The sequence below is a fragment of the Ascaphus truei genome, chromosome 2, assembly GCF_040206685.1.
Source record: "Ascaphus truei isolate aAscTru1 chromosome 2, aAscTru1.hap1, whole genome shotgun sequence".
NCBI lineage: Eukaryota > Metazoa > Chordata > Amphibia > Anura > Ascaphidae > Ascaphus > Ascaphus truei.
In genome coordinates, this window is record NC_134484.1 from 297,733,957 (window position 1) to 297,751,642 (window position 17,686).

The following is a 17,686-nucleotide window of genomic DNA, read 5'->3' on the forward strand; positions in this document are numbered from 1 at the left end:
CATAGACACTCACACTCACAGACACTTAGACACAGACACTCACGGGATGTTGTACACGAGTCAGATACTGAGGTTTTTATCTCCCCGGGGTCCCCGCTGTAATTACCTGCCCGGGGCTCTCCTCTCTCCACTTGTCGTCCTCGGCAGCACTTCCACCTGCCTGTGTGACGCGAGTCGGACGCCGCAGCCCCGAAGCGGAAGTGGACACCGCCACAGCACCCCCCCCCCCCGAAGCAGACATCGCACCACCTCCAGAGGCGGACACCGCCGCTACCGCAGCAGCTTACCTCCCGCCCAGGGCAACAAGCGGGGAACCCCCAGACCACCTCCCGCCCCGGGCAGAAAGAGTGGACCCCCCTCAGCCTACCTCCCTCTCCGGTCAGCAAGCGGGGACCCCCCCCCAGCCTACCTCCCGCCCCAGGCAGAAAGCGGGGATCGGGGGCAGGGAGGGGAGGAGATCGGGGGAAGGGGCTAACCCAGAGTTGCCAGCCGGCCCTCTTCCCCGCGTCAGCCCAGTCAGGGAGGGGGATTATTTATTTATTTAAAAAATTCATAGAGCCGCAACGGGCGTGTGGTTATGCGTATTTGTCGAACACTGTATATATATATGTATATATGTGTGTATATATATACTGTATATATATATATATATGTATATATATATATATAGTGGTTGACAAATCACCAAAAAATCTACTCGCCACACAAAAAAATCTACTCGCCACCTAGTACCAAACGTGTGCTGCTTGGGCCAATAGGAGCTCGCCATGATGTTAAATCCACTCGCCCGGGGCGAGCAAATGTATAGGTTTGTCGAACACGGTATATATATATATATATATATATATATATATATATATATACTGCTGCGGCATACTTTATTCTAACAAATCACCGGTATTATAACAACAACCCCTATAACCCCTAACATACACATACAGTACTGTATATGCACATCAATGATACTATAGGCCGTCCCCTGGCGAGATGTGTTTGCAGCAGAGAGAGATCCGCTGCTCTCTCTGCGCAAACATCGGCACATTAAAAATGATATAAAATAAATTTTTATTCACGAACAAAACAAAAAGAATAACCCCTCCAAAAGCGCTAACCTACACTAAGCTAAGTGCTAATAATATGTGCTAATGTAATTAAATGTGCTCGTGCAACAACAAATTAAAGTGACTTACACAATGCTGTGAGAAAAAAGCAGCTAGGTGACAATAATGACAGGTATTTCCAAACCTGATATACACAGACCCCCTGCACATCTACACTGTGAATAAAAATGTGAACAAACAAATATAGAGTCCCCAGCGCTAAAGTCCAAGATACCGTGATCTTTAAGGCAGTCTCTAGTCTTTAAGGTGGTAGTTGGGCTCTGGTATAGATGCTCCAGATGGGATGATGTCCTTGATGTAGATGGATACACCGTCTGAAATAACAGATAAACAGACACACCTGATTGCGCAGTGTGTTACAGCAATCAGAGCCCTATCTGAGATGTGAAAGAATCCTACTCACATAATGAACGCCAAAATGTTCAGTGGAGAGGATCTGTGCTTGCTTCCCTTGTAATCCGCTCCTCACACGAACCCCACGTGCAGACAGCTTACTAGGGACAGCTGGCAGTGTACACCCTCTATCCTCAATGGCGTCGGGGATGTGTCCGTTATGGTACGTATATGTCCACATAATGTGCAATAAATGGGAACAGTACAATGAACAAATTAAGAACAAATAAAATAATAAAACAATCATACTTACATATAAACACCCATGTATTATCATGGTGTAGATCACATATTTATAAAGTTAATACATTCATTATGCAATCCCTGAATGTTTTACATAAAATATCCCACTCTGCGTAGCTGGGATAACTTAAGAGTCCTTCAAAAAGGCTGCAAGGTCAAAATCAATGTTAAGGCCTAGGGGGGTCAAGGTCTTAAGTGTGTAAATCCAATAACTTTCTCTTTTAGAGACTGTATTGAGCCTGTCCCCCCCACGCCAACTACTTTTGGGATTATCAATCCCTATACATACTAAACCTTCTGGACTCTGATGGTGATGGTGTTTGAAATGGTTTGAGACACTATGTGTCTCGAGACCCCTCTTAATATTGTAAACGTGTTCAGCTGTTTTATTATTTTATTTGTTCTTAATTTGTTCATTGTACTGTTCCCATTTATTGCACATTATGTGGACATATATGTTAAATGTTGGCAAGGCATTAACCCCGATCGCGCTGTTAGTGACAGAGCTGATCCCCCTCGACCGACATTACAGCTAAGTCCCACCCCAAGTAGGAGTATCTCTCCATCTGGGTTTGCATATAAGGCGTCACACACTAAGCTCCACCATCCCCTGACGAAGTGACCACGTGTCACGAAACGCGTAGGGAGGAGGAGCTTAGTCATTTGAACCATCGCAGCCATTGTAGTCCTGCCGCGGGGAGAGCTTCCTTAGCACTGACGTCACACGCCAAGTCGACAGCGTGTCTGTGTGCAGTGATTCTCTCCGGTGCGGTATCAGGAAATGCAAGCTGCGGACGGCATATTGAGCAGTACCATCTATCATTGCACCATGTGAGTGTATTTTATTACGTTTTATAGTGTTTTAAGCAATAAAGGTCTGTTCATACTACACTATCTTGTACATATTCCTGTCTCACATCGGTGGAGGTGCCATAACGGACGCATCCCCGACGCCATTGAGGATAGAGGGTGTACACTGCCAGCTGTCCCTAGTAAGCTGTCTGCACGTGGGGTTCGTGTGAGGAGCGGATTACAAGGGAAGCAAGCACAGATCCTCTCCACTGAACATTTTGGCGTTCATTATGTGAGTAGGATTCTTTCACATCTCAGATAGGGCTCTGATTGCTGTAACACACTGCGCAATCAGGTGTGTCTGTTTATCTGTTATTTCAGACGGTGTATCCATCTACATCAAGGACATCATCCCATCTGGAGCATCTATACCAGAGCCCAACTACCACCTTAAAGACTAGAGACTGCCTTAAAGATCACGGTATCTTGGACTTTAGCGCTGGGGACTCTATTTTTGTTTGTTCACATTTTTATTCACAGTGTAGATGTGCAGGGGGTCTCCGGAGCTGAACCGCGTTGGTTTCAGGTCCGGGGACCCCCTGCTTCCCGAGATACAGCCCCCTTTATGAGGTGCCGGTATCCCTCTGCATTTAAAGGTCCCGATCACGTGACCGCGGCATGTAAACAAAGCAGAGGGATACCGGCACCCCCTAAAGGGGCCTGTATCTCGGGAAGCAGGGGGTCTCCGGACCTAAAACCACAGCGGTTCAGCTCCGGAGACCCTCTGCACATCTACAGTATGAATAAAACACATATATAAATAAACACTCATTCCTTACCTTTGCGGCTATGTGCTATGGTAACGAAGCAGCATGACTGTATTTTTAATAATATTGTACAGTGAGCAGGGGGTTCCCTCAACCAGAAATCAAAGCTCAGGGGACCCCCTGCTCTGGCACAATATTATTAAAAATACAGAAATGCTGCTTCTTTACCATAGCTGATAGCCGCTAAGGCAATGAAGGGGTTAACCCACCGTGCCCGCTTTATTGTGGGTAGCGGGGGTGGGTGAAGGGGGTATTTGGCCCTTGGTGTGAGTTTAGGACTTGCGGGGGGGTTGCGGGTGCACTTAACCCCTTCACGGCCGTAGCAGTTAATACCGCTACGGTCATGAAGGGGTTAACCCCTCCCGCTACCCCCCCGCAAGCCCTAAACAACCACCGTTGGGGCTAATACCCCCTTCACCCACCCCCTCTACCCACAATAAAAAAAATTCACACACAGCAGCCGCCCCAAAAATAAATAAATAAATCTAAATAAATAAATAAATACATGAATATAAATAAATACATTTAAAATACATTTTTATTCATAGTGTAGATGTGCAGGGGGTCTCCGGAGCTGAACCGCTTTGGTTTTAGGTCTGGGGACCCCCTGCTCCCCGAGATACAGGCCCCTTTAGGGGGTGCCGGTATCCCTCTGGTTGGTTTACATGCCGCGGTCACGTGATCGGGACCTTTAAATGCAGAGGGATACCGGCACCTCATAAAGGGGGCTGTATCTCGGGGAGCAGGGGGTCCCCGGACCTGAAACCAACGCGGTTCAGCTCCGGAGACCCCCTGCACATCTACACTATGAATAAAAATGTATTTTATATCATTTTTAATGTGCCGATGTTTGCGCAGAGAGAGCAGCGGATCTCTCTCTGCTGCAAACACATCTCGCCAGGGGACGGCCTATAGTATCATTGATGTGCATATACAGTACTGTATGTGTATGTTAGGGGTTATAGGGGTTGTTGTTATACAGTATATACTGTATATATACAGTATATACTGCATTACAATTCATGAATTTCTCGGCCTCAAAGACAACAGCTCGCAAACGCCCCCATGAGTTTTTACACGGCATTGCAGTATTGCAGCCAGCGGGAATAAAATGCTTAAATCACAGCCGCGAAAATAACGCAATACACCCCGGGAGAAAACGACACAAAACCGCAGATAACCGGGATATTCCGAAATTCGCGGAGCTAGCCGAGTTAGAATAAAGTTGGTCGCCACTGTATATGTGTGTGTGTATATATAGGCAATACGATACTGTTTGAAGACGAATATCAGAGACAGCACTCCAGGTAAGTGGTCAAAAGAAATTTGTATTAACAAGACATCTTATCCAACGTTTCGGTCCTCGTGCGGGACCTTTCTCAAGTTGATGTGTGTGTGTGTGTGTGTATATATATATATATATATATATACAGTGTTCGACAAACCTATACATTTGCTCACCCTGGGCAAGTGGATTTAACCCCCGGGCGAGTAAATATTGGCCCAAGCAGCACACGTTTGGTACTAGGTGGCGAGTAGATTTTTTTGTGTGGCGAGTAGATTTTTTGGTGATTTGTCAACCACTGTATATATATATATATATATATATATATATATATATATATATATATATATATATATATATATTATGTATATATATTATGTATATGTATTTTTTTTAAAGATACAGCTCAACCCCGGTATAGCGCGATCTGCTAGAACGCAAATCCGCTTATAAGAGAGAGAGGAGAGCCTCTATAAAGTGAGGAGAGAGATGCTGGTAAGGTCCTCGGGCGGCAAAATTGAGGTTTTAAAAAAATATATTTGCCGGTGAAATTTTGACGTGATCCCAGTTATAACGCGGTCTATGGGCTGTGGACCCCAAGGACCGCGTTATAACGGGGTTCAGCTGTATATTTATATATAATATAATTATTTTTCACTTTTTTCATTGTCTTTACAGATGAGCTGCTTCGACAGGAGTTTAAGGCAAACAGAACCTGAAGAGATAGATGCAAGGAGCAATTCTGTCTCGTCTCCTCAGCATTCAAGGGTGAATGGTTGGTCTTTGCCACTGCACCTTTTCCAGTTGATAGCATGGCTGCTGTACTCTTACTTGGCTATTGTTGGCTTTGGTATTTATATACCTCTTCTACCACATGGATGGAAATACGCTGCATACGCTGTATCTTTTGTTTTCATTAATGTACAGGTATGTTGTTTGTTTAAAGAGACACTAGGATGTTAGTTTTCCTGTATCTGAAAGCTAGATTAATTAGCAGATCTTTTCATTTTTTATTGTTTTTCATAATAATTTTTGCAAGCAATAAACTGGCACATTTGTTGGCAAGTTAGAGGCATCTAACTATTAATTTCCACATTTTGAGTCTGACTGTGTTTTTAAATGACCTCTCACTAGTTTCAGTTCAATATGTTGAGAACTTCCTCTTTCAAGTTCTCATACTGTAGGCTACTTATACAGTATGTTGATGTGAGTAACGTAATTTAAGTAATAATCCCCTCAGAACAGGGCATTACTGGCCAATAATGCCTTGGCTGGAAGAGTTGAAGGCCCGAGGCGAAGCCGAGGGACTTTAACCCAGCCAGGGCATTATTGGCCAGTAATGCCCTGTTCTGAGGGGATTATTACTATTATAGGCTAAATGTAGATTTTTTTTCATAAATAATAGACACTTTTGTATAGTTATATAGATTTTTTTATTAAAATAAAATGGTAAATACATGAATCCACCTCTATATACTCTTACACTGCAGATATCTATATCCACACACTGCGGCCCCCTCTGTGTACACACACACACACACACACACACACACACACACACACACACACACACACACACACACACACACACACACACACAACACAGCAGATACACACACACACATACACACACCACAGCACCTCTACACACACAGCAGTTCTACACACAAGCACACCACACACATACACACACTGGAGCTCTACACACACAACACAGCCCCTCCACACTCACAACACAGCACCTCTACACTCACAATCTACACACACACACACACACACACACACACACACACACACACAGCAGCTCTACACACAAAACACAGCAGCTCTACACACAAAACACAGCAGCTCTACACACACAAACACTGCTGCTACACACATGCTAAACCCATAAACACTGCTACTGACACACACACACACACACACACACACACACACACACACACACACTGGAGCTCTATACACACACACACACACAATCTGCTGCTACACACAAACATACAACAGCACAACACACACACACTGCTTCTGCTATACCCATAAACACTGCTACTGACACACACACACACCACAGCAGATCTACACACACACACACACACACACACAACGCAGCAGCTCTACACACACAAACTCTGCTGTTACACACACATGCTACACCCATAAACACTGCTGCTGACACACACACACACACATCAGATCTACCCACACAAACTGCTGCTACACACACATGCTACACCCATAAACACTGCTACTGACACACACACACACACACAGACACACACACACACACACACACACTGGAGCTTTATACACACACACACACACACACACACACACACACACACACACACACACACACACACACACACACACACACACACACACATACACACAGCTCTATTCACACAACACACAAAGTGCTGCTACAGACACATACAACAGCACAACACAACACACACACTACTGCTGCTATGCCCATAAACACTACTACTGACACACACACATACACACACACACACACACACACACACACACACACACACTGCAGCCACCATAAAAAATGTACTGTAGGAGCATAAAAACGTAATGTGTCTGACTAAAGAATAGTAACGACAAAAGGCATATGGCAGCTATAAGCTATGAAATCAAAAGATACTAGCAGAAACGCAAAGGGCATAGACAAAAAAAATAAAGGCTCAGAAAGGAGGGAGGAGGCAGAGAATGAAGGAAGAAAAAATGAGGAAAAAAATAAAACAAATCACTACCAAAAAGGGTAAAAAAGCAACAAAAAAGAGGGCACATAAATACTCAATGGTTAAGGGGGGAAACGTTTTGGGGGGAAAACTTTCAATAGGCATGTTCCCACGTGCCTGTATTGGACCTTGGTACTTCCTTTTCTCAATCAATTCGAAATCCTCTAATGGTAAAGTCCTTCTATGGTTCCTCCGAAAAAAGCTAGCCATCCTGGGTAGCAACGCATGAAAATACTTTTTTGGTAGTAATTAGTTCTTTGACTTTTTCCCTTCTTTTTTTTTTTTTTTTCTTCCTTCTTTTTTCCCTTCTCTGCATCTCCCCCCTCCCTTCTGAGCATTTACTTTTGTCACTGACCTGTGCGTTTCAGCATGTGGATAAGTATATTTTCATGTCATAGCTTATAGCTGCCATATGCCTTTTGTTACTTGTTGCAGAGTACATGCAACCACACGTGGGTTTCTTGCAAACGCTTATTTATTGAGCCTTAAAAATATGGCACACAAAAACAAAACAGCTTCTTTTCAGCATACAAACAGAAATTAAATCCTGAGCAGGGCTTGCCCATTCCCAACAAGGGCTGTTTAGATTCCAGCGTAACAGTACAGCAAACAGTTCATCAAAAATGTATATTGAAGACAGACCTTATTGCAGTAACACTCCTTCAGCATTTCAGTACTCTCATTGGTTCAGACAGGCTGCATGTGTGTGCAGCCTGGGTTTTTTAAAGCTCCTTGATGAAGCAGCTGGGATCAGACTGGTTAACAAGACCTCCCAGCTGAATGTTAACACTCTCACTGCTGCACTGCAGACCTAAACATACTGTAGGTCTGCCAGGTATAGGGCTGGTGACGTTTATTCACCCTGTCAGATTACTATTATTTTGTCAGACACGTTTGTATAGTCTTTTACGTTAAAATCATATATTTTGTAGCTTATTTAGCTTGTTTGTATATCTTCTGGACTCCAGTGGAGTCTGTTTGACTTGATGTGTGCTGAATACTACCATCTTTGTTACTGATGTAAAATATTTTTTGTTTGTGACTTGTATATGGCTGCCACTGTTAATTTCGTACAGTATGAAATGCCTTATACAGCTCAACCCTCTTATAACGCTGAGCTTGGGGTTCAAAGAATCACATCGCGCTAAGTGGATCACGTTAGACATAATGTAAAATTGTATGCATTGCACAATAAAGTATTTAAGATACCAATAATCGTGTTGTAAAGTATTCATAAATACAAAAATTGGGAGCCACACTTGCATCACGTTATAAGCGTTTTTGCGTTGTAACGGATCGCGTTATAGTGGGGTTGAGCTGTACTTACAACAGCAATATTTGTACTTTATTTTAAACATGGAGTGCCCTAGAGCTGAACCATGGTTCCCCAAGCCATGTGGACACTTTTTGGTTCCTGAGATATTTAATTTGGAATTACAATATGGCCACTGGGTATCGCCAATAGAAAACCGTGACATCGTGTTCTGCACCCCAGGTCAGCTCGTTTTTTGATTTTGGGGGGATTGCTGCTTTCAGTAAAACTCTCTATAACAGAAAAAACACATGTTGTCTTTTTTTGAGGCCTATATTTGAAAAATGAATATGTATATGTTAATTGAACATAAATGTTAAATATGGTGTGACCTATTCAACCGCTTTCACTTTATTGGAAATATTATATCCAAACTGCCCATGGCTTTCGCTAGACACAGGTCTGAAATCTTTATCTTTTGGGAAGGAGTTCGGGGAGAATGCCTGACCTGCGGAAGTATTCAATGACTAAGAATGAGTCTCTAACACATCTTCATCATTTGAAACATTTAAAAAATATATATTTTTTTATATATAGTTTAATTTCAAATAATTTTACAGATATTAGTTGATATAAATGTGTAACATACCAACATACCTACAACATACTGTTTGTAAACATTGATTACAAATATCTCCATCTCACTTGGAAATTTTATAAAACTATTGCAGTACAGTGATAAACTCATTATTTATTTTTAAAATGTGTAATTTATTTCCAGTAAGATCAAAATGTTTAAATGTAGTTAAAAGAAAAAAAAAAAATATGCGGTACTGCAGTCTACAATTGTGTATTGTAAAAGGCAGGGATAGGTGTATAATGCTGCCACTCCCTGGTTATCAACAAGTCTATAATTTATTAACTGTTTACCTACTAAACAAAGATTGTTGCTAGGGTGTATCATAGGCTTTCAGGGGAAACAAATAGTGTAGATATTAAAGATGCATAACGTGCGATGGTGCCAACCCAGTGCTGCCGTACAGATGGCCCCATTGAAGTCGGGGCTTTCTGGGCAGTAGTGCCGGATCAGCGATATCGCACTTTATAGTATAAGGGCTTAAGGATTTTTATCAAATTTGGAGGCAGTGTGAAAGTAAAAACATTTTAAAATCTGTCTGCATTAATTTGTTGGAAAAAAAACCAGAAAATGGGTTCATAGTTCACACACTGGTGCTAAAAGTTGACAGAATATTTTTGTACTTATATATTTATGTTCGTATATGGTTCTAAAACACACTGCTATCGAATTTTGCAGGCTCAATTTGCTCCTCCCCAGAAGCCTGCAATCTGATTGTGGTGTGTGTGGCACAAGGAGTATCTTGGACTCGCAAGCAGAGTTGATACTGGTATTCACTTGCTACAAAGGCAGGGTTATTACTTTCAGCATAAGCCCTTTTTTTGTGACAGAATGAGATAGTCACTTGTCATTTGTATTCACATTTTCATTTTATTTTTGCATTGTAGAAATATTTGATCTTTTCCATATTTGCACATGGTATGCGGTTCTCTGCTTATTGTTTTCCATTTTTATAACCAGTAAGTCTGGTCAATTCCTGAAAATGTTCTTTAGTACAAAATCCTATTTATCCACATTTTGCATAAAGATGCAAGATCAATGGCTTGATCTATTTATTAATTTAAAAACATGTAATGTTTTTTTGTTTTTTTAAATCTTGAAAAGCGTGTTTGTGATATTACAATTTTTTTTAATGTTAAAAATATTATATCCCAGTTTATGGCGGGGTTTACTGCCATTTTCTCTTTTTCATCATGGAGGGGATATCCATAAATCTGACTGCTTCACTTACTGTAGATATAGAAAACAAGCTAGACTAATGCCATTCCTATAAATTAACACTCTCGTTTACAATTATAAACAAACAAAAATGACCAGCCTTTTTTTAAAAGATGAAACAAAAGGTATACTAATTCGATTTTTGTTTTTCGCAATGTGTATATTTAACCCATTAGAAGTTCACTCTGATAGTAAGTGGAACTGCACCATTAAAATGCAATTGGAACGGGGGGCTTCCGGTGACGTCACCAGGGATGGTTGGGTAAGCGTGGAGCTCCGTGGACCCGATCGTATAATTCTTATTAAAGCTACCTACACCGCCCGAATTTTCCTCCGATTTTCGACTCAGGACAAGGGGGAAAGTACCCAGAATGTCCAACGAAGGGAGGAAACCCACAAGTCAAGGGGTTACAAAGTATTTCTCGCCGCCCCAGAAGAGATCGGAGGAGCCGGCAGAAAAACAAGATGGCGGCAGAGCACGAGGCCCGCCAACCTCCACGAGTGCCCGAAATCAGCCGGGAGAGAATCCGGAGACAGGAGAGCCATTGACTAGGGAATATATGGAAGAACTCTTTGTTTCTATGCACTCTAAACTCCATCTGTCGCTACAAGGAGACATAAAGGAGGCAGTGCAGGACATCAGGGAAGAAATTTCCACTCTAACAACGAGAACGACGGAGATAGAATCAAAGGTGGAGGGCGCCTTAACTCGACAGACAGCGGCGGAAGAAGAAATAATCCGGCTAGGAGAGGAGATCGTGGCCTTGAAAGAAAGCCAAGAAGAACAAGAAAACCGGGACAGACGCCAAAATATACGCGTCAGAAATATCCCTGAAACGGTCTCCCCCTCTCAAATTAAAACATACCTGCTGGAGTTGTTCACAATGATTTGCAAAGATATCCCTGAGAACGACCTAGAAATCGACAGAGCCCACCGTGCCCTAGGGCCAAAATCGGATGATCCCAGAAGGAGACGAAATATAATTGTGAGACTGCACAGTTACTCCTCTAAAGAAAGGATCACAGCGGCCTGCCGAGAGATAGAGCACCTTACCTTCCAAGAAGAAAACATCCAGCTGTTCAGCGACCTCTCGAGACTAACCGTCATCCGGCGCAGGGAACTGAAACCTCTCACCTCCCTTTTACGTGAAAAGGATGTAAAATACCGGTGGTGCTTCCCCTTTAAGTTGATCGTCAACAAGGGGGGACGGTTCTTCACCATGCGACACCCTGATGATATGTTGCCGTTTGCCAGGCACTGGGACTGACCCCCCTCCATCGTGGCTGGAGTCTCCCCCAGCTCGGGGACAGGATGAAGGCAGAGGCGGCCCTGCACGAGCTTCTGAGAGAATCGCAGCCCTCCATCAAAATGCACCGAAAGATAAATAAATAAAAATTGGACTTACCTGAAGTTTCCCGGATTCAAGAACTGCTGAGCATCAACCTCCAATCCTGAGATGCCTCCACGGCGCCACTACCCCAGAGGACGCCCGCCACGTGAATCGTCCATCAGGCTCCCTCATCGTGAGATCGCCTGATGCCTTCCTGCTCGCCAGAAATAACCTCCGATATGATACCCTGTCTTTCGGAGATCCCAGATGCCCTACAGATGATCCGGTGCATCAGCTCGAGAGACGGGGACCTGGGCGAGGGTCCCTGAAGCCCCTGCTCAGCTCTGCGTCCAGCCCCTGCTCAGCTCTGATGGTCGCGAGGAAGCGGAGGGTTTGTGGGGACTTTGGGGGCGCGGGGGAGGGATAATACCTCCGTGGAGGTCTCACATCTTGGGACAGTTACGTTGCCCTCTCCCGACCCGCCCGAGCCCCTTATCTGAATGCGGTCATCCCCCGATAGTTAAACCTCCTCCATTAGAGCTGCTCTGCAATGCGGCCAAAAAGACAGAAGCAGCGAACGCTCCCAGTCCCTACTCACAGAACATATTAAAATCTGATGAGAAGCTCTATATTGTGCCCTGTATACCGTCCCCCCACCCCTGACCCCTTCCGCCCTGTCCCCCACCCCACCTGCTCCCATCCCCCCCGCATTCCCCCCCGCATTCCTTCGCACCCCCCTCTGCCCCCCCGTCCATTCACCCCCAATTACAATATGAGGGGGACATACCCTCGAAACATTGGGTCCAACACTATTGAAATGTAATGTGATGAAACTGCCGTAATGCCTCATGTATCATTGAACTAGGAAGAAAGTGATCTAGGATGTCAGTACTAGTCAGAAAATGTACAACCCGATTAGAGATGTTGATGGTTAAATTCCCACATCATTTAAAGACTGCAAAATGTAGAGCCGCTCCATTTTAGGCCCTCACTACTCCCTTACACCTCTGAAATGATTGTACTTGAGATGAGAATGTGTTCCTTTAAACTAGGGCTTATACCATGCCCCCGGCCAACGAGCCAAATGCATACGCTTTGCACACATCTTCCTCCTTCCCCAGCTTCCCCCCCCCCTTGGTCCCCCCCATCCCATCCTCCCTACTCCCCCACTCCCACCCCTCACTATCCTGAAGCCGGTCTACCCCCTTTCCTCATCCCCCAATCAACTCGCTCTAAAACCAGCATACCTGACTCAAAACCCAAGGTGTATCACCATGACTACCTAAGAGGGTCTACGCCTCTTCGGCCCCCCGTGAGGTGATAGTCCCGGACCTACCCCCCAAGGGCCCTAAGCCCAACAACCGGCTAGTAGACTACCGTTCTCACTTGTTCTAGGCCAACCCGAAGCCTAGTCTTTTTCTGTTTCTATCTCTCTGTAGCCCCCTGCTGACACTGTCCCAGCAGGACCTCCTCCTCCTCCCCCCTTCCCCTCCCTTCCCCGGTCGGGCGAATCTAATTCAGGTTCGGAGATTCCTCAAGAGTTTAGATCCCCCAATCCAGAAGTTATAAATTATGAGCTAAAGCAGGACCTCTCTACTGGGAAAGAAGAGGCCCCAAAAAACTTCACTGACAACAGATCCCATGTCAATCTGCAATCAGATTGGTCTCCCTTAACGTAAAAGGCCTACAAAACAATAGGAAAAGAAGACAAGCCCTTCAAGAAATGAAGAGGTCTGGAGGAGATATTATTTTCCTTCAGGAGATGCATTTTACATCTCAAGATCCGCCCAAAACATTTCAAAACTCATTTCCCTTGGGGTTTTACTCCTCATTTAGTAGTAAAAAAAGGGGAGTTGTGATTTTATTCCGCCAAGGAACCCCATTTAATCTAACAAAAACAATGGTATATTTCTTGTGGTATATGGGACACTTTCTGGTATGGCAATTGCCCTGGTTAATCTCTATCCCCCAAATGAAAACCAGACGGTATTTTTGAAAAAAATACTGGAAGAATTAGACCCTGAGTATCTGTCCTCTATGATAATAGGAGGCGACCTGAACATGGTCCTAAACCCAACCGAAGACAAATCCCTCGCCCCAGGTCGGCCACATACGTCCCAGTCCCAAAGCACTGGGAAGAGGTTCAGAGAGATAATTAAGGAGTTCTCTTTGATGGACATATGGAGAACCCAACACCAGGGCCAAAAGGACTTCACCTTCTTTTCGGCTCCTCACCAGACTTATTCCCGCATTTACTATTTTGTGGGTACCAGGAACGTTCTAGAGGCCTCCACAAGTTCAGATATTGGTCCAACTACATGGTCAGACCATGCGCCTATTACCCTAACTTTATCCATCCCTTTTGTGAAAACTTTCTCTTTGAACTGGAAACTGAATGATACCCTACTAAATAGTCCAGAGGTGGAGAAAGAGATTAAAAAAGCTCTTAAGGAGTATTTCTCTACCAATTATGGTTCTGTTTCATCTCCCGCGATCTTATGGGAAGCCCATAAGGCGGCAATTAGAGGTAATTTTATCTCAATCGCCTCCCACAAGAAGAAAGTTAAAGCAAAAGCAATAAAAGATTTGACGGAGAAAATAACTAGTCTAGAACCCATCCAAAAATCTTTACAAAGTACTGACCGCCACTAGAAATGAGCTAAAACACATCCAACTTGAAAATGTGGAAAAAGCCCTTAAATGGACCAATCAAAGGTACTACGATAAGGGCAACAAGGCTGATAGACTTCTTGCTACCAAGTTAAGAGGTATACAAAAAAGATCCCAAATAACGTCAATCAAAAATGGGTCAGGTGAGGTGCTATATAACGAGAAGAAAATAGCGGACGAATTTACCAAATTTTATACCAAACTCTATAATCTAAAGACCCAGAGGGGGGGCCACGGAGTCGATGAGAGCTGAGGCAATCTTGAACTACCTCGACGACTGCGAATTCCCCACACTGACAGAGGAAGAAAATTCCTTCCTTAATACTAAGATCACTAAAGAAGAACTGATAACCGCGGTGAAGTCTTCTCCAATGCCTATTACAAGAAATTTCTCCCAATATTATCTAGCCATTTACTCAACCTGTTCAACTCATTCCTGGAAGGGAACCCAATCCCCCCGTCAATGTCCCTAGCCAACCTAGCCATCATTCATAAAGAAGGGAAAGACCCGGCACAATGTGGAAGTTACAGACCCATCTCTCTCCTGAATAACGACCTCAAATTATACAGCAAGATTTTGGCTAATAGACTGAACCCTATTTTGCCAAGATTAATAAACATTGACCAAGTTGGGTTTGTTTCGGGGCGTCAGGCCTCGGACAATACCCGAAAGATCATTAACATAATTGAACATGTCCACGTCACAGGCTCCAAGGCAATGCTACTAAGCTTAGATGCAGTGAAGGCATTTGATAGAATTGATTGGCTATACCTTACCAAAACGTTAGAGATTCATTCTTAGAAGGAGTTCAAGCGCTCTACCAGAATCCATCTGCAATTGTTTGACTTCCGGGTGGAAACTCAGAGAGATTTCAAATAAGAAATGGTACAAGACAGGGTTGCCCCTTTTCCCCCCTCCTTTTTGCTCTCACCATAGAACCGCTGGCGGCTAAAATACGGAACAATATAAATATCCAGGGCATAACAATTGGAAAAACAAACTATAAAATCTCCCTGTTTGCTGATGACATCATCCTGACCCTAACCAAACCCCAAACTTCCCTCCCTAATCTCCAAAGGGAACTGGAAGACTTTGGCATTATTTCTGGATACAAAATTAATAATGAAGAATCGGAGGCCCTCAATCTAAGCCTCACAGAGCCAGAAGTGAAATTACTTAAAATACATTTTGCTTACAAATGGAGTCCTTTATACATCAAATACCTGGGAGCGAATGTATCAAAGGACTACCAATCACTATATCAACATAACTACCCAGCTCTCTTTGACAATATTAAAAAGGATTTGAGTAAATGGGAAGATTATCAGATATCATGGATCGGAAGAATGATATCCATAAAAATGAATATACTTCCTAGACTATTATATATTTTTTCAGACTCTTCCAATCCACGTCCCCGGCTCAGAACAAAAGAACATCCAAAATAGGATGTTCCACTTTATCTGGCAAGGCAAAAGACCCAGAGTAGCCCGATCAGTGCTGTTGTCAACACGAGGGAGGGGGTGCATGGGAGTCCCAGACATCCACAAATACTATCAAGCGGCCCAGCTAAAACAAGCGGCACTGTGGAACTCGGACCCAACCCAACGCTGTTGGCTTGAAATAGAGACCCACCATGCTAAAATGCCTTCCCTGCCAGCATGCCTTTGGAGCATGGAAAGAGGAGATATGTCTTCGCAAAAATTTAAATTAGGGGCGACAAGACACACCTGGGGGATCTGGTTAAAAACCAAGCTCAAATACAAGCTCTTCTCCCTTGGTTCACAACTCACGCCAATCTTTGATAACCCTAAATTCCCCCCTGGATGTGGATCTAGGCTATTTGACCAACTAAAATCAAAATGGATCAAGACGATAGCGGATATATTGAGTCTAGGGAGGCTCCTGAGCTTTCAAGACTTAAGAGCTAAGTATGAAATTACAGATTTGGATGTGTTCAAATACCTTCAAATCACGCACTTTGCCCAAAAAATATCCCCAAACCCATAATTTCCCCCTCTCACTAAATTTGAGAGACTATGTAGAACTGACTCAGATCAGGAGGGACTAATATCCTAAATTTATTCAGAACTGGAGACGGTAGAAGGCCCCCAAAGACATGACAATAGGCTAAAGTGGGCCGCGGATCTGAATATAACTATTGAAGAGGAGGACTGGAAAGAGATCTGGGGAGCAGCCTCTGGGACATCTATATGTACCACAACGAAAGAGAACATTTATAAGATACTATTTTATTGGTATCTAACTCCAGTGAGATTAAAACAAATCTACCCTCTGGCATTGGATCTATGTTGGAGAGGCTGTGGACAAAAGGGGGACATGGCCCACATCTGGTGGACATGTCCAGAAATAAAGAAATACTGGACTACGGTTCAAAATTTAACAAAAGAGGTCACAGACCTCGAGCTACCTACTGGCCAGGCCGACGGAGGAAATCGACCGACCAGTCAGGAAATTAATCTCCTTTATTCTTACAGCGGCGAGATGTGAAGTTGCGGCCTCCTGGAAGAAACTAACCCCCCCACCAAAGGAATGATTAAAAAAAGGATTAATGAGGTGATGCTTATGGAAAAGCTCACAGCTTTCCTGAAGCAAAAAACTAACTAATTCTATAAAGTATGGGAACCCTGGTTGACCTTATAAGAGGGGACCCCTCCTTCCCCCCTTCTCTACAAAGAAGGACACTATAACACTCTTAGGAAACGTTGTCACACCCATCTCACTCACATTCACAATTTAATAAACTCGGATTCTGGTCGCGTGGGGAACCCCCCCCCCCACCCCTGCACACTACCCTCCCCCCTGCACACTACCCTCCCCCCCCCTCTTTCGTTCACTGTCTCCTCTTTCTCACTTTCTTTCTAGTCTAAGCTTCCCTTCTTCAGGGAAGCCCCACCTTTTGGGCAATGAACCTTTCCCCTCTTCCACAAAAATTGAAAAATGTTTCTCTGTATTGGGATGTAAACGTTGATATATGTATGTAACTGTGTAACCACCCAATAAAAATATTTGGGGGAAAAAAATGCAATTGGAACATCCATTGTTTTGTTTTCATGTTTCTGAGTTGCTTAGTTATTAAAATAACTGCTGCCTTGCTAACAAATAAAAACACAATGCAACTGATATTGTTAGCATCATTTGT

General features: G+C 43.6%; 1 protein-coding gene across 1 annotated transcript in view; it reads left to right on the forward strand.

Annotated features, from left to right (window-relative positions):
* Positions 1-17,686, forward strand: part of ZDHHC11 (zDHHC palmitoyltransferase 11) — a 117,359-nt gene that overhangs the window by 69,608 nt on the left and 30,065 nt on the right. Inside the window, exon 2 of the mRNA XM_075589085.1 lies at positions 5,340-5,561. Coding sequence (XP_075445200.1) covers positions 5,340-5,561 — 222 coding nt within the window. The remainder of the gene's footprint in view (positions 1-5,339; positions 5,562-17,686) is intronic.